The sequence below is a fragment of the Bos javanicus genome, chromosome 18, assembly GCF_032452875.1.
Source record: "Bos javanicus breed banteng chromosome 18, ARS-OSU_banteng_1.0, whole genome shotgun sequence".
In the NCBI taxonomy this organism is placed as follows: domain Eukaryota; kingdom Metazoa; phylum Chordata; class Mammalia; order Artiodactyla; family Bovidae; genus Bos; species Bos javanicus.
In genome coordinates, this window is record NC_083885.1 from 5,186,536 (window position 1) to 5,204,258 (window position 17,723).

At 46.8% G+C, this 17,723-nt stretch overlaps 1 protein-coding gene across 2 annotated transcripts; it reads left to right on the forward strand.

Moving 5' to 3' along the window:
- Window positions 1-594: 594 nt before the first annotated feature.
- On the forward strand, window positions 595-11,706 carry NUDT7 (nudix hydrolase 7). 2 transcript variants are annotated; one of them, XM_061386818.1, is made up of 4 exons: window positions 595-703; window positions 2,772-2,925; window positions 4,019-4,177; window positions 9,150-11,706. In XM_061386818.1, exons 1-4 carry the CDS (start codon window positions 606-608, stop codon window positions 9,516-9,518), a joined length of 780 nt encoding a protein of 259 aa, XP_061242802.1. In that variant the 5' UTR covers window positions 595-605; the 3' UTR covers window positions 9,519-11,706. The 2 variants fall into 2 exon arrangements, with proteins under 2 accessions (XP_061242802.1, XP_061242803.1); XM_061386819.1 differs by lacking the exon at window positions 4,019-4,177.
- Window positions 11,707-17,723: the final 6,017 nt, after the last annotated feature.

Here is a 17,723-nt window from a genome sequence, read left to right on the forward strand (position 1 = left end):
GGACGGTCGCAGCTTCTCCCAGGACCACACTTCAAGAACAGCAGCTTGCCGGGTCAGCTCGGATACCAGTCTCTTTGGGAAGCTTTCTCTGATTTGCTTCTCCCTCACATGCTCCCCAGGGACTAACGGCTTCATCTAGGTAATTGTCTGAGTTCTGTCTCCCTCTCTCCTATTTGACTGTAAGCTCCGTGTCGTCTGTTCTCTCACCGTCCGGCCTGCAAAGTAGATGCTGGGTAAACATGTGTGGACTGCTGTTCAGAAAAATTGAACCAACATGACCTCCTAGCAACGGTGAGTACGAATGTTAGAATTCTCTCAAGTCACCAGCACTGCCCTTTCCCCATTTTCAACAATTGTCAATTTCAGAATTCTTCCTTTAGCTCTTGCCTTTGAGGGAAAGCAGGAAGAAGCTCTGCGCGACCAGGAAGGCGGGGCCTTAAGCCCCCACTAGCCCTGCCCCCCACGCCTCGCCCCGCCCCACTAGCCCCGCCCCGCCCCGATCTTCAGCCTCGGCTCTCGGTCCCGCCCTGCGACCTAAGCCAGGCCCCGCCCCCAGATCCGGGCCCCGCCTCTCTCCCCGCCCCAGGCCCGGAGCTGCTCTGCGCATGCTCGTCCGGCAGAGTTCCCTGGGACGCGTTGCTGGCAAGAAGCGAACTTTTCCCGGGACGATGTCGCGACCCGGCCCTCCCCAGGAACCTGGCAGGTAAGGCCTCCCCGACCTCTGGCACCCCGAGCCGGGCCTGGCCCTGCCTTGATCACTGCGCGGCCGGACAGGTTGCGGGCCGTGGGTGGCCGGGGCCTTCTGGCTACTTGTTGCGGGTCCCGCCTGTCCTCCTTCCGGAGCCCCACGCTCCGGACGCTCACCTCCTTTGGCAGCTCGCAGGATCCCCGGGCCTTCGCGCCTTCCCCCGCCAAAGACAGAGCCGGGTTTGCACACTTGGGGGGCGCACAGCCCCCGAGGGCTTCCCTCTTCCGCTCGCCGAGCCTCAGCCGTCGAACAGCGAGCCCGCACCAGGCAGCGCCCGGTTCAAGGTCCCCAGGCTACTTCCAGCCTCAGTTACACAAACTCTCTGAGCCTGGAACGTGATCGTGTTTTCACCTTAATGAGAAAAGCATGGACAGAAGGTGCAATGAGCCCACCCAGAATGTAGTACAGAATGTACCGACAGTAGTGTTTACCTGGCGATTACTCCGAGCACCAGCTCCTTACGTGGACGGTTTTGCAGACTGTTGCTTCTGCTGGTCCCTGTGGTCAGCTCTGGGCACCACACTTTTAAGCAGTCCCTCACATTGCTGGTCGGAAGTTCTAGTTTCCTTTTCTGGACCCCGGCCTGTGTGCACTAGGATGTGCTCTGGAGTCCCCTCCAGTGCCAGCATTCCTGTGACTCTTCAGGCCACTGGGGCACTTTCAACACCCACTGCAGTTTCCTAACTACATTATTGAGCATCCTATCTCCTAGAAAGAGGCAAGAAATAGCACACATCTCTGGCAAGCAACTATGCATCTAAGGACTGCTGCTGCTGCTAAGTCGCTTCAGTCGTGTCCGACTCTGTGCGACCCCAGAGACAGAAGCCCACCAGGCTCCCTGTCCCTCGGATTCTCCAGGCAAGAACACTGGAGTGGGTTGCCATTTCCTTCTCCAATGCATGAAAGTGAAAAGTGAAAGGGAAGTCGCTCAGGCATGTCCGACTCTTAGCGACCCCATGGACTAGAGCCTACCAGGCTCCTCCATCCATGGGATTTTCCAGGCAAGAGTACTGGAGTGGGGCATCTGAGGACTGAGACATTTAAATGGCAGCCACAGAACTGGATCATTTAATCCTTACAAACATCCTCAACATGTCACACATCAGGAAAGGGGGGCTTAGAGAGGTCAGTCCTAACACTTTGAAACCAGTCTGGCTTACTTAAACACCAGCTTTTGCCCCTTACACAAAATTGCCTTAACCCATAGTTATGAATTCAGAGAACAATGTGTGGTTAAAGCCTAAATACTTGGATTTTACTAAGTCACAAGTGGACCCAACAGTCTTTGTTGTAACATGCCCTCTGGGTGACTCTGTTGCTGCATAAGTTTGGGAACCAGTGTTATAAGGTATTTGAAGACAAGGGTTTGATAATGTGACGTAAGGGCCAGGTTAAGAGAAAGCCCTTAACCTTACGATGGTGTAACCTTTGTAACAATGAACTTGCTCTGCAAATCTGTCTTCCTGAGTATTACTGTGGGTTTCAGCACTGAACTGTTGCACAGTTGAAAGAATATTTTATCATCATTCAAAATTAATTTAGATTTTAAAGTGAACTCAGGCACTAAACTGTGTTCTTAGTAATTTTTGCCTCATTTTATCTTACCAAAAGTCACATGATTTGGGTATTATTATTGCTGTCATATTATTAAAAAGTCGGAGAAGGCAACGGCACCCCACTCCAGTACTCTTGCCTGGAAAATCCCATGGATGGAGGAGCCTGGTAGGCTCTAGTCCATGGGGTCGCTAAGAGTCGGACACGACTGAGCGACTTCCCTTTCACTTTTCAGTTTCATGCACTGGAGAAGGAAATGGCAACCCACTCCAGTGTTCTTGCCTGGAGAATCCCAGGGATGGGGGAGCCTGGTGGGCTTCCGTCTATGGGGTCGCACAGAGTCGGACATGACTGAAACGACTTAGCAGCAGCAGCAGCAGGACACATAGCAAAGCAGAAACATCATGCAGTTTAGGAGCTTTTTATCATAACCCGGGTTACTAAACTGTGTGGTTTGTTTCCATTTTAGAAACAGTTTGATAGATGACGCTAAGGCCCGCTTAAAAAAGCATGACTGTGGGACCGAATATTCTCACTGTTCATCTAACAAATGTTCGATCCTTCTACCTTTGTTGGCTAAAGATGGGAAACTTTACCTGTTGTTCACCCTCCGGTCAGAGAAGGTAAGTGACGGAAAGGTTCCTGGCCTTAAGGTCTCAGGATGTTTGAAAACCCCATGAAATGTGGTCACTGGCACATAGTTTGAGGTTCCAGATTCTCAGTTGGGCTTTCAAAGTTGTGATGTTCAAGGGGTACATGAAGCCACAGAATCATGTGGCTTTTTACGGAGAAGTTTTGGAAAGTAAAATAAGCAATTGAGCTAGCAAGTAATTTAAAATACTTTTATGCCAGGGTTTCTTATCCAGCCATCACCATTCGGGCTGGATAATTCTTTGTTGTGAGAGTTACCCCGTACATTATGGGACGTTTAACAATATCCCTGGCCTCTTTGCACTAGAAGCCAGTAACACACACACACACAGACCACACACACAGTTTGTGACAGCCACATATGTCTCCAGATATCGCCTGCTCTCTTGGCAGGGATGCTGCTGCTAAGTCGCTTCAGTCGTGTCCGACTCTGTGCAACCCCAGAGACGGCAGCCCACCAGGGATGGGGGGCGTAAAACTGCCCCCACCAAGAGCCACTGTTTTAGATTAATCCCACCCCAGGTATAGTGTGTATATGTGTGTATCCAGATCACTTTGCTGTATACCAGAAACTAACACAACATTGTAGATCAACTGTACTTTAAAAAATATATTAAGTTTTTTAAGGAATAACATTTCATCTCAATTTTAAAAAATAGTTGCTTATAGAATTGTTCAGACTCATTGACAAGAAATCCATCTGAAGCATTGTGCCCAGACCCGTAAGCACTCGATAAAGGTTATCCATTCAGAATGCTGGCCTTTTCATTATCCTTTTGTTCTGCCTTTTTTCTCCATCAGTGTAAATCTGTGTGTGTGTATGCTATCTTTGGAGGGCAAGGAGAGAAAAATCAGAAGTGAGGGTAATTCTCCTAGTTCAATTTTTTAAAGGACTCAAGTTTAAAAAAAAGAAAAACTTTTCTGTCTGGTCTTATTCCCTACTGGTTGCCACAAGTATGGGAATGGTCTCTGGCACAAGACAGAAATTCAGCACATACTTGTTGAATGAATGAGTGGTACCAAACTTGGAATCCCACACGGCGGCTCTGTTCCTTCCATATCCAGCTGAGAAGGTCACCCGGAGAGGTCTGCTTTCCTGGAGGTAAGTGCGAACCTACGGACGTGGACGACGTGGCCACGGCTCTCCGGGAAGCCCAGGAGGAAGTGGGGCTGCGTCCTCATCAAGTGGAGGTGGTCTGCTGCCTGATGCCACTGCCGTTTGATGTAAGGCTGGGGGTGGAGCTGTCTGGCTTAGACTCGCGTGAGCTCGCAGTAGGTAGACTATCTTCAGGATCCCACGACCCTCAAGCATGCGGTACAGAGTCAAGAGACTCTGGCTCATGTGTGGACTTTGCCCCCACTGGGCTAAGAGGCCTTGGGCAACCCCCACTTCCTATCTGGGCCCCTCCTTCCCCATCCAGAAATGAAAGGGCTGAACACCATCAGCGGTTTTCAGACTGAGTGCTGTGGAACCCTGTAGATGCCTCAGTGTTCTTTTGTTGACATTCAGTTCACAGTTTTCTCTAGATGGGTTTATTTTTGAGAATTCTTTTGAAAAAAATAACACACACTTGAGCATGCCACATACCAAATTTTAGCCCCTTGGAGGCCACTGAAGGTACTCATTTTTGCACATACCATGGAACCAGGCTTCTCCATATCACATAGATTGAGCAATATCCTGAGATCTAGGGAAGCTGTTTAGAAACAGTCACTACTTGTAACTGCATTTCTGTTTGAAGCAGGATTTGATAGTATATACGAAACAAACAAACATAACAACGAAAGGGGTCCTGGGACTGACAGAGCTGGACCTCATTTCCTACGAGCTGATCACAACACTCTCACTGTTACACTAAGTGACTGGAGAAGGAGTGATGTGCCCTGCTAAGGCACTTCAGTCGTGTCCGATTCTTGGTGACCCCGTGGACTGTAGCCTGCCAGGCTCCTCTGTGCGTGGGATTCTCCGGGCCAGAATACTGGAATGGGTTGCCATGCCCTCCTCCAGGGGATCTTCCCAACCCAGGGGTCAAACCCACGTCGGGAAGATCCCTGGAGGAGGGCAGAAGGAGTAAATAGGGTGAATTTAAAGTTGCATAACAGAATTATTTGACTGGTCTAAAATTTTCCATGTATACTTGTAATTTTGGAATGGTTACCGATTTCACAGAGAGTTCTCACGTAGCCGTGCTCAGGTCCCCCTGTTACTGACATCGGACATCACTGTGGTACATTTGTGACACTAAGAAATCAGTGTCAGCACTTTACCATCACTGAACTCCACACTTTACTTGCCTTTCACTAGTTTTTCTACTGATGTCCCCCTTTCTGTCCGGGATCCCACGCAGGACACCATGTTGTGCTTGGTTGCCTGTCTCCTCAGTCTCTGGTCTGGGCCAGTTTCTTAGACTGCCCTGTTCTCATGGCCTTGACACTTGTGAGGGGCACAGGTCAGGTGTGTTCTTGCACGCTCCTCAATTTGGGTTTATCTGATACTATTCTCCTGGTTAAGCAAAGGTTACAGGCTTGGGGGAAGAATAATCCCCCAGAGGTGAACTTCACTCATCACCTATCAGAATAGGTATAATTTTTTTTTTAAATAGTATTGGGCTTTCATGTGAATTTTTATGTCAAAGGAAGAATTCCACTGATGCCTAAAAATTAGAAAGCCAGATTGCCCTTTGTGACGATCAATGATGCTGACATCTGTCGTAATTGGCTCAATTTTAAGAATAGAGAGGTCACCACTCCCAGGAGATTTAGCTTGGAAGAAGCTAAAGGCCATTCCATAAATGTGCCCTCAGTGAGAAAGAAACGAGACAGAAAAGTAACATTGGATTAAGACAGGACGTATGCCAGTTACTTCCTCTGTGTTTTCTAATGGGAGCCCTTTTCAGGGGATAGCTGCAAATCTCCTGGGACATCTTAGAGATTTATTTTAGAACTCTCTTGACAAAACACATAATGGTTATAGGTTCCCCAGATGAGAGTAAGTCCATTTCCAAGGTCCCCAGAGCTGCTGAGTTCACCCGTAAGGGGATCGCATACAACAGTCCTCACAGGTGTGTGTGTGTGTGTTCAAATGACCTGCTCCTGCTATAATGCCAATCACACCACCGAGAAATTAGAATGAAGAAAGGCTTTCAAGGAGGATGTACTGTATTTAGAAGTGCCAGTGAGGGTTGTTTTGTTTTTTGGACTTTGCAAATCTTTTTAAATATGGTTCAAAAGTGCCATTTATTTAATGCCTAGAAGCCTATTCTAATTCAGTCAGAATTCTAATTCTTGACTGGGGGTAATTTTCTCTCTTGGGGAACACACACAGGGCAATGCCTGGAGATGTTTTGGGGTGTCACTGGCTTTTCCCCATGCCTGGTGTTAACCCTCCCAGGCCTTCCAGCCCCCAACCGACCTTCATACATGTCACTGTATCATACATGTATGAGCTTCTCTCTGCAAAGGCCTCGAGGGACAGTTCCCCTTTTTCTCTACGCGTGGCCCGTAACTCCCAGTCTCCATCCTTTTGTTCGCTTCCTGAAGGCCCGATTCCTGTAACATTTCAGTGGTGTGTCCTGACTTCCAAGGCTGTTTCTAATAGTCTGCAGTTTCTTCCAGGAGCTCTAAAGCCTGGCTCATCCTATTTCCAGAGCAGAAGCCAGTCTCTGTGGGATTTCAACTCAGCAAATGGGCAAAATCCAGGCTTTTATGGGTCCTGGGATGTCTGCCACATACTACCTTTTTCCTGCCATTTCAGACACCTGTGTTTTTAGACATGGGATGTGCAGAGTTGCTGCTTCAGCCACAAGTTTCCACAGTCTCTCTTACTTTGCTGAGCTTGAACCCTGTTGAGCGTGCCTGACTCCCTATCTAGAACATTCAGTCTTAAACCCTGATCTCCCTTTGAGGCTTTGCTTTGATTCTTTTTCTTTCCTGCACTAATTTCCTTAGACTCTGACATGCCAGTTCAAGGGCTGGCACTGGCCATACAAAGTTCCTGCCCAGGCACCTGCCTAATAGGCATGGCCCTGAGACCTCTGGAAGGCCTGAGCCACAGCTGGGGATGCTGCCTCGTGGTCTCCGGGCCGCTTACTGGTGTGCCAGCTTGGAGATTTGGTGACCAGCATTTTGATAGAACTTGAGCACTCGACTCGAGCATATGGGCAGCAGGCCTAGGGTAGAATCCTGGCTTCTGCCAAGTGGGAGCCAGGTGTGGCCATGGGCAAGTTTTTTTCTGATCCAGTTTCCATTGGTAAAGCTTCTTCAGGAGCAGGTTGTTATGAAGAACCTGGGGGAGGCTGATGGATTCTAGACGAGGGGCCCACAGGCTGTGGGGTTTGAATGGAGAGAGCAGCCACGGATGCACGGTGAGCAACACTCCAAGCTCTGTCCAGATGCTTTTTTTTTTTTTTAATTTATTTCTTAATTGGAGGAAATTTGCTTTACAGTGTAGTGTGGGTTTCCACCATACAACAATGCAAATCAGCAGTAATTATACATGTATCACCTCCCTCTGGAGCCTCCCTCCCTTCCCCTGTGCCACCCGTCTAGGTCACCGCAGAGCGCTAGGCTGGCCTCCGCGTATCACACGGCAGCTCCTCGCCAGCCGTCTGTCTGACACAGGAGAGTGTGCAAACGGCGATGCTGCTTTCTGCCTCGCCCGCCCTCTCCTTGCCCCTCTGTGTCCACGAGGCCGCTCTCTGTGTCTGCGGCTCCATTCCCTTCCTGCACGTAGGTTCATCCATCAGTGCCACTTTTCTCGATTCTGTATATACGCGGTAACAGTCCTCTTAGGATGTGTTTCTGACACACACAGACACACACACACACTCTGGTTCTCTCTCCATACTCATGCCCTCAGGCTCTGGAGCCGCGCCCCGCCCCCATGGGTCAGCACTGTCTTGATTTACTCTTGGCCAGGCAGAGGCCGGGGATGAAAGCCCAGCTCCCTCATCATCTCCCGGGACAGACCGAGGTACACTTTATACGCTGGAGCTGCCCGCAGCATCCCTTCTTGGCTTCCCTGCTCCCGCCCTCAATCCTTTGTCCTCGAGCTCTTCCTTAAGAAACCCTTGGCATCTGAGCCTTCATCTCAGCGGCTGCTTGAGGGGACCTTGTGACAGAAGAGGCTGTCAGGCAGGCCGAGCACAGTGAGGGCTGCTGCTGGGTCCGGGCTTCGGGGCAGCTCACGACCCCAGACGTCCCACCTTACAGACGTCTCGAGCCCGCGCTCCCCTCCTCCGCTCCCGGTCCAGATGTTGACTTGCGTCATTAATTCAGTTAACCATCTGAGTCATCACTGCTCTTCAACACGCATTAGCTGCCCTCCCTCAAGACCTCCCACAGGCATATTGGTCCTCCTGTAGGAGCCCAGCCCCACAGTGTCTCCCTGGATTTCCCCACTCACTTTCTCTCAGGAATTCCCCAATTCGTTTCCCTTTCTCATTCAAGGTCATGCCTCCCCCATCAGCTCTTACACTAAACCGCAGGCCTCCCCTGCAAGACTCCAGGTAGAATCTTTCACGGAACAGCACCCTGCGTTCATTTCAGAACAGTGGTGGTTATAAATAGAAATCTCCCCGCCAGCTAGCCTCCTAGGCTCCTCTGTCCATGAGATTCTCCAGGCAGGAATACTGGAGTAGGTTGCCATTTCCTTCTCCAGAGGACCTTCTCGACCCAGGGATCGAACCCACGTCTCCTGTCTCCAATCTGTATTGGCAGGCGGATTCTTTACGACTGAGCCAGGGAAGCCCACGCCTCCATTTAAGGGACATAAAAGTTTACTTATAGAAGAAGTTTTATGTAACAGACTGCTTTGGCCTGTGAGCTTAGTTTATGCTGAAGTAGCATGCGTTTGGGAGAAGGCAGTGGCACCCCACTCCAGTACTCTTGTGTGGAAAATCCCATGGGCAGAGGAGCCTGGTAGGCTGAAGTCCATGGGGTTGCAAAGAGACACGACTGAGTGACTTCACTTTCACTTTTCAGTTTCATGCATTGGAGAAGGAAATGGCAACCCACTCCAGTGTTCTTGCCTGGAGAATCCCAGGGACGGGGAGCCTGGTGGGCTGCTGTCTATGGAGTCGTACAGAGTCGGACACAACTGAAGTGGCTTAGCTTAGCTTAGCATGCGTTTAGACATACTTTTTTATTTTTTAAACTGTATCGCTCACGTCTCAGTGTCTTCGTGTTCTGCTTTCAGAAGGATATGTGGATAACGCCGGTTGTAGGATTTATAGACTCCAACTTTGAGGCCAGACCTAACCCGGATGAAGTTAAGAACGTGTTCCTGGTGCCTCTGGAGTACTTCCTGCGTCCCCGTGTTTACCATCAGAGTCACGTGACACGCTGCGGTCGTCGTGTTATTGTTCACTGCTTTGAGTACACGGACCCTGAAGATGGTGTGACGTACTGCATCCGGGGACTGACTGCAAGATGTGCCGTGTTTATCGCCTTAGTGATTTTGGGGGAAAAACCCTCCTTTGAGGTTGATTTTAATCTCAGCGATTTGATTCCACCCTCTGAAGAGTCCTTCCTGAAGCCTCAGAAACATGCTCTGAGCAAGTTATGATTTATGAGACCCAACACCCAAATGACTCTCTGAGCAGTGTTCTTGTGGGCTTAGCCACGGAACAATGATTCGACCAGCTGTTGGAATTTGACAGGTGTGAATATTTTTACTGCAACTTGAAGGTAAAAAACCTTGCCTTTTCCCCAGTTGTCCTCTACTGTCTGAAAAAGCAAGTCTTTAAAAAGTAGAAAAATGTGTTTATACTATTGCATAGTTTCACCCCCAATATGTGTAACAATACTTTTCTTACATGTGTAAGAAAAGTGGTCCGGTGGCTAAGACTCTGAGCTCCCAGAGCAGGGGGCCCGAGTTCAATCCCTGGGCAGAGAACTAGATCCCATATGCTGCAACTAAGACCCAGCACAGACAGATAAAATCAATATTTTAAAAATATTTGTTGAATGTATGACCATGTGGCATTGATCTTATTTGTACAAGGTAACCTCTCTCTCTCTGTTGTTACGTGTGACAGAAACTCCTGACCAGCCATCAGAACACACCCTCCTTCTCCTTGGCTATAGAGTTGAAGCTGAACCCATAGCTCCCCAGGCAGAACCAGCACTAAGATCCAGTGCAGTTAAATGTAGCTCTGAAATTGAATTTAGGCCAATGGGATGTGAAATCGTTCTTGCTGGTCATCTCCAATTTCAATTTAAGAGATAAACCAAACTCCCTCGATTGCCTTTTCCATGATTTATCTGCAAACCAGCCTTGACTTTACAGATAAGACAATTCCTGCAGGAAAGTCAGAGCTAAAAGATGTAAGACCTTGGATCTCTGAAAGACTGTGGAGCAAAGCAACCTGCCATCCTGAGCTATTCCTTTGGGACTGTTACATGGGAGAAAGAGAAAGCTCTGTCACTGCTGCCACTGTAATTGGGGTCATTTTGTTACAGCAGACCTATAGCCTGAATAATACACCATAACTCTTGAAAATGGTTGGATGGATATTCACCCAAACTTGAGGTGTTGTCAGTAATTAGAATTCAGGATGATCTGACATTTAACATACGGTTCCTGGGACATGCACAAGACGACTTTGGGTGTTGGTGGGGTTTGACAGTCATGATCCAAAATAGCTCAAAGAATATGAGAGGCCGACATTCAGGGCAGATTATCTCCCTTAATATGATAGCAGAAAAACACGCATTTCAAGGACAACCCTCAAATCAGAGGTCAGAGAGACATATATTCTGAATCACATGCCTTGAAATCTATTACTTCGTACAGGGGCATCATCGTATGTCAAATTTTAGAGTTAGCAGAGATTTCTTTCCTTAATTAAGGTGTTAGCCATCCTGGACCAGATCGGGGACCAAGGGGGTCCTGTGTTCTAGCTGAAAATACGGTGCCCACACGCTGAATCCATTTAGTCAGCCATGCCACTGTCCATTGCTGATGAATTCTGATTTTCTGAGAGCTGGAGGAGGAAAACATTCAATCTGCAGCTTTATGCCCGTAAATGTTGAAATGGTGCAAATCTGGCTGCAGCCTCAAAAGCAGATGTTGAGTGAGTTAACCCGTTAACATTCTGTAACCAGCCCTGCAGGAACAGGCCTACATGGTTTTCGAACAATTATAGAGGAATTTGCAAATATGTATTTACAGTCTGGTTGACCTCTGGTAGTGCAGAACTTTCCGAACTGTTTGTTTATACAAACACCACAGACCTGCCTAGTTTCTAAGTGGAGATAACCCAACCTAAGTTCTCACTCTGAGTGACATGCATGGCCACCAAACTGGCTCAGTCAGGAAAGAATCTGCCTGCAAGGCAGGAGACACGCGGGTTCAATCCCTGGGTCAAGAAGATCCCCTGGAGGAGGAAATGGCGACCCACTCCAGTATTCTTGCCGGGATAATCCCACGGACAGAGGAGCCTGGCAGGCTACAGTCCACAGGGTCAAAAAGACCCGGACATGACTGAGTGACTAAACCACCACCAGCACCGCAGTGATGGGGGTATTGCCCACCCCCTTTTTAGTGGTTTATTTCATGACATTTATGTTCAGGGTTCTAGTTAAATATCCTGTTACAATGGCCAGACATTTAGGAAGTTTGACTCAAAGAAACTGTTGGCAGAGCACTGATCTCACAAACTCTGCAGAACCACTGAACAAATCAACCTCAAGGAGCGATGTGGATGGACCTAGAGTTGGTCATACAGAGTGAAGCATGTCAGAAAAACAAATACTGTTTATTAACGTATATATGTAGAATCTAGAAAAATGGTACAGATGAGTCTATTTCCAGGCCGGGTTTAGAGACACAGACTTAGAGAAGGGACGTGGGTGGTGGACGGGGAGGGTGGGGTGAATTGAGAGGGTGGGACGGGGAGGATTCACATATATACACTACCCTGTGTACAACTGAAGCTCCAGTACTTGGGCCACCTCGTGCGAAGAACTGACTCATTGGAAAGGACCCTGATGCTGGGAAAGATTGAAGGCGGGAGGAGAAGGGGACGACAGAGGATGGGATGGTTGGATGGCATCACCGACTCAATGGACATGAGTTTGAGTATGCCCTGGGAGTTGGTGATGGACAGGGAGGCCTGGCGTGCCACAGTCCATGGGGTCGCAGAGTCGGACACAGCTGAGCAACTGAACAGAGCCGAGCTGATGTGTAAAACAGATAGTGGGATGCTGCTGTACAGCTTAGGGCGTTCAGTTTGGTGCTCTGTGATGACCTAGATGGGTGCAATGGGGTAGTGGTGGGGGGAAAGTCCAACGGGAAGGGGATATATATGTCCATAGAGCTGACTCCTTCGTGTACGGCAGAATTAACACAATATTGTAAAGCAATTATCCTCCAATTAAAAAGTCGTCAGGGGGCAAACCTCTACCTCGAAAGCAAGAGGAGGTGCATCTTGACTTCTGCATCCTGCCATTCTTATGATGATAACCATCTTCCTGAGTTATTGATACAGACAGAGAAAAGCAACAGAAACTCAGTGCCCCAGCCCCTAATTCTTTAGAGGGGACTCCACTTGGCCCTGTTCGGCTCACCTGGCAGGTTTCCAGGAACCTGTGGACATGTTCAAGGGCAAGGCTCAGAGCTGGGGCCACAGTTGCACGTGTTTCCCAAAGGCCCCTGAGTCAGGTGGGTCTGGGTGGGAGCATTCCTGAAGAAAGTGGGCTGGATGGACACCCCCAAATACTTATTGTCTCCAGCCCCTAAAATCTGTGCATTGTGCCATCCAGGCATCTCAACTCTTTTCTTTGCATCCCTGTGGCCTTGGTAAGCAGGTGGTTAAGTCTGAGTGGGGAGTCAGGATGCCTAGATTTGAATCCCAGCTAAGGCATCCATCCATTCAGTGACCTTTAGCAAGTTACTCATCCTCTACAGTTCTTAGTTTCCTCCTCTCTAATGTGGGAGAAACTCTACTTTAGGTCTGTTGATGGGATTAAGAGTTAGTACATGTGGAGGGAGGAGGGAGGAGGGTTCAGGATGGGGAACACGTGTATGCCTGTATGGCAGAACCAATATTGTAAAGTTTAAAAATAAAATAAAATTTAAGAAAAATAAAATAAAAATGATAATGTATTACTTAAGAGTGTGAAAAATCAGTAAAGTGTTTCCATTTTAGAAAAATTTGTGTTCTAATGTTATTCAATAAGAATTTTATAATAAAATTATGAATAAAATTCACTTCTACCTAAAAAAAAAAAGAAAGAGTTAGTACATGTGACCTTCTTACTTAAAGCACACCCAAATGCTTAGAATAATGCCTAGGAAATAGTAACAGTGTTACTGTTAGCTGGTAATTATGGTATTATTATAACTAGGACATTATAATGGTAATAATAAGCATTGCTATTTCTCTAGTTCTGAATATCATTTTTCCTACACCAGAAGTTCATGAATTTTCTTGGTTCACAGTGAGTACCCTTGGCATCTCAGTCATTTTTTTCACAGTATATCTAGGCCAAAGGAAAACACCTAATAATTTGGTTTGTTATGTTAGTATATGTGAATGATTTAACAAGTGTTTATGTCCTCCTAACTTGGTAGCCATTTGAAAATATACTGAGTACTAGAAAAATATTATTTTCATTTCAATCCTAAACAACAGTTGCTTAACTGTGAACACCAGTGGGGCACCCGAGTAAACGGCAGACTCAAATACAGTCACGTGATGGGAATGAACACACAGAGGGAGGAGGGACTCAGAGAAGCCGTCCCTGAGGAGGCGGTGGCTGAGCCAAGCTGATGGATAAGGAGACGCTACCCAGGTGAATGAGATGATGGTGGTGATGATGGGGACTATTATTTATTGAGCACCTGTTATAAACCCTGAGTTTGAGCAAACTCTGGGAGATGGTGAAAGACAGAGAAGCCTGGCGTGCTGCAGTCCACGGGGTCACAAAGAGTCGGTACCATGGAGCGACTGAACAACAATTATAAACCTGGCCCTTCATTTTGATTATTTCATTTAACCCTCCACCGAATCTCTGCAGTGAGTAGTAGTAGTATTCCCATTTTTAGACATGAAAATTTGAGAATCAGAGAAGTTAAATATTAGCCCATGGTCACAGAGCCAACATCCGAATACACATGTATGAATTTCACAGCTCATATTCTACTATACTCACTTACTCAACATAAGGCTCACTTTCTAGGGACAGAGGCAAGAATAGAAGGGTTATGTTAACCTTTCCCTTGAATCACTACATGGGAAAGGGAGAGCAAAGCTGAAAACATTGGGACAGAGCAGAGTTTATTTTCCCCTTTGTCATGTCCTCCAGTTTATTCAGCTGCTGCAGCACATATTGAAATGAATGATTAGCTATGATGATTTTAATTAAAGTGGAGCATACCAATTAATAAATGAGAGTGCTGGCATCCTTGCTCGTACGACAAGTCCTTTCACGGTGCCAGCTTTCCGGGTAAGGATCTGAGATGGCGCAACATTCCTCCACCCTTCAGATGAGACGATTAAACGTAATTTCTTTTTCTTGTTGCCAGCTGGTTTCCTATCTGAGACTAGCACGGAGTTTTGATACAACTGCTGGAGTGATCAGCCCCTAGGGTCCTCCCTCCTGGGGTCTGTGTCTAGACTCCATTCAGAAATCTTTGTTTCTGGTGCACCGTGCAGCACGTGGAAATTCCCCAACCAGGGACCTGGGGTCGGACCCATGCCCCCTGCAGTGGGAGTGAGGAGTCTTAACCACTGGACCGCCATGGAAGTCCTCCATTCAGAAATCTTGATTGCCCCCTCATCACCACTTGGACAGCTCTGTCTGCCGTCCCATTGTTGCATACCCCTCAGACTTAAGACTCAAATCCTCTATGCCCACTCCTCCAACCAGCCCTATTTACGTAGCACAGACACTGCTTCATCACACCCCTTTGCATACCTTTCTCTCTCTCTCTCTCTCTCTCTCTCTCTCTCTGTATCTCTCTCGCTCTCTCTAGGCTTCCCAGGTGACACAATGGTAAAGAATTGTCTGCCAATACAGGAGACACAAGAGATGTGGATTCTATCCCTAGATCAGGAGGATCCTCTGGAGAAGGAAATGGCAACCACTCTAGCATTCTTGCCTGGAAAATTCCATGGACAGAGGAGCCTGGAGGGCTACAGTCCATGGGGCCATAAAGAGTTGGACATGACTGAGCGACTGAGCACACAGATATATAACAGATCCACAGACCATGCAACCCCTCAGTCTGACTTCCCCTGGCCTCTGGTGAATGGACCAGGGATCCATGGTCAACCCAAAGGTAGCATCTAATTTGATAGCCAAGAATCCATGACTTTGTAGAAGAAAACAGCAACTCACTGTAGTATTCTTGCCTGGGAAATCCCATGGACAGAGGAGCCTGGCAGACTATAGTCCATGCCGTCGCAAAGAATTGGCTATCACCAAGAATGCATGAAATCTGTGACTCATGTGGTCTATTTAAACAGATGACCTAGATAGGAATTAAAAAGAGACATCACTTTGCCAACAAAGTCATGTACAGATGTAAGAGTTGGACCAAAAAAGAAGGCTGAACACAAAGAATTGATGCTTTTAAATTGTGGTACTGGAGAAGACTCTTGAGAGTCCCTTGCATATCAAGGAGATCAAACCAGACAATTCTGAAGGAAATCAACCCTGAATATTCACTGGAAGGACCGATGCTGAAGCTGAAAGCTCCAATACTTTGGCCACCTGATGCAAAGAGCCAACCAATTAGAAAAGACCCTGATGCTGAGAAAGATGGAGGGCAGGAGGAAAAGGGGATGACAGAGGATGAGATGGTTGGATGGCATCACTGACTCAATGGACATGAGTTTGAGCAAACTCCAGGAGACTGTGGAGGACAGAGGAGCCTGGTGTGCTGCAGTCCTTGGGAGTTGGACAGGACTTAACAACTGAACAATAACAACTTAAGTAGCTGAGCTAAGTGCATTACATTTTCCAAAGAATTTGAACCATGACAGAAGATGATAGATGTTCAGGACCTATTTTGGCCCATATGCATGCTGAGGAGTAAGCCCAGGAAGTTAGAGTTTAAAGGTTAGATGGCCAGAACTTTTTTTAAAATAGTTTCTGAGTTTTAAAAATGAATTAATTTATTTTAATTGGAGGCTAATTACAATATTGGTGGCTTTTGCCCTACAACTGGTGGCTTTTGCCATACATTGACATGAATCAGCCACAGGTGCACATGTGTCCCCCATCCTGAACCCCCCTCCCACCTCCCTCCACATCCCATCCCTCAGGGTTGTCCCAGAGCACCGGCTTTGAGTGCCCTGTTTCATGCATCTAACTTGGACTGGTCATCTATTTCTCATATGGTAATATACATGTCCCAGTGCTATTCTCTCAAATCATCCCACCCTTGCATTCTCCCACTGAGTCCAAAAGTCTGTTCTTTATATCTGTGTCTCTTTTGCTGTCTCGCATATAGGGTCATCATTACCATCTTTCTAAATTCCATATATATGTATTAATATACTATATTGGTGTTTTTCTTTCTGACTTACTTCACTCTGTATAATAGGCTCCAATTTCATCCACCTCATTAGAACAGATTCAAATGTGTTCTTTTTAATGGCTGAATAATACTCCATTGTGTACATGTACCACAGCTTTCTTATTCATTCGTCTGCCGATGGACATCTAGGTTGCTTCCATGTCTAACTATTGTGAACAGTGCTGCGATGAACATTGGGGTACACGTGTCTCTTTCAATTCTGGTTTCCTCAGTGTGTATGCCCAGCAGTGGGATTGCTGGGTCGTATGGCAGTTTTATTCCCAGTTTTTTAAGGAATCTCCACACTGTTCTCTATAGTGGCTGTACTAGTTTGCATTCCCACCAACAGTGTAAGAGGGTTCCCTTTTCTCCGCACCCTCTCCAGCATTTATTGTCTGTAGACTTTTGGATTGTGCCATTCTGACTGGTGTGAGATGGTACCTCATTGTGGTTTTGATTTGCATTTCTCTGATAATGAGTGATGTTGAGCATCTTTTCATGTGTTTGTTAGAGATGGCCAGTATGTGGTGGACATGTTTTTGATGTAGGCAGTAGTTTTCATGTCAGAGATTCCACTAGGAATGACTGGAAGAAGAAATATTTCCTGAAGCAATTTAAAGATCCTTTTAAAGGTCTCATATTCAAGTTCATAAATTTTCATTGTATAGATGTAGCCTTGGTTTGATATTCCCTTGACTGTAGTTTTCCTCATTTTGCATTTTATATCTTTGAGCTTTTATCCCTTATTTCATCATGATTGTCAATGGTACCCCTGTTTCAACTTCTCTTTTTGACTTATTTTGTACAGGAAACTTGAAGTTTCTCTTCTGATTGTTTTGTTCTACCTTCTTAATTCATTTGCATTTCTTTTTTAGTTTATGAACAGATTCTGCTCTGGGCTCATTTCATCTCCTTCCACCAGCCTAGGTTTTTCTTCTAAATCTGCTACATCCCATAGAGCTCATAAAAGCGTTATGGGAAATCACCTACATTTTTTTTCTGACTATAAATCCATATGGCTTAACATCAGACCAGGTGATAAACTGAAGATTTGCTAGAACTCCTAACCTGTTGTGAACAAATACTGATTTTAGCCCTCTGTACTGAATTGAATGCATGCATGCTCAGTTGCTAAGTCATGGCCGATTGTTTGAGGCCCCATGGACTATAGCCCACCAAATCCTCTCCTGGATTTTCCAGGCAAGAATACTGGAGTGGGCTGCCATTTCCTACTCCAGGGGA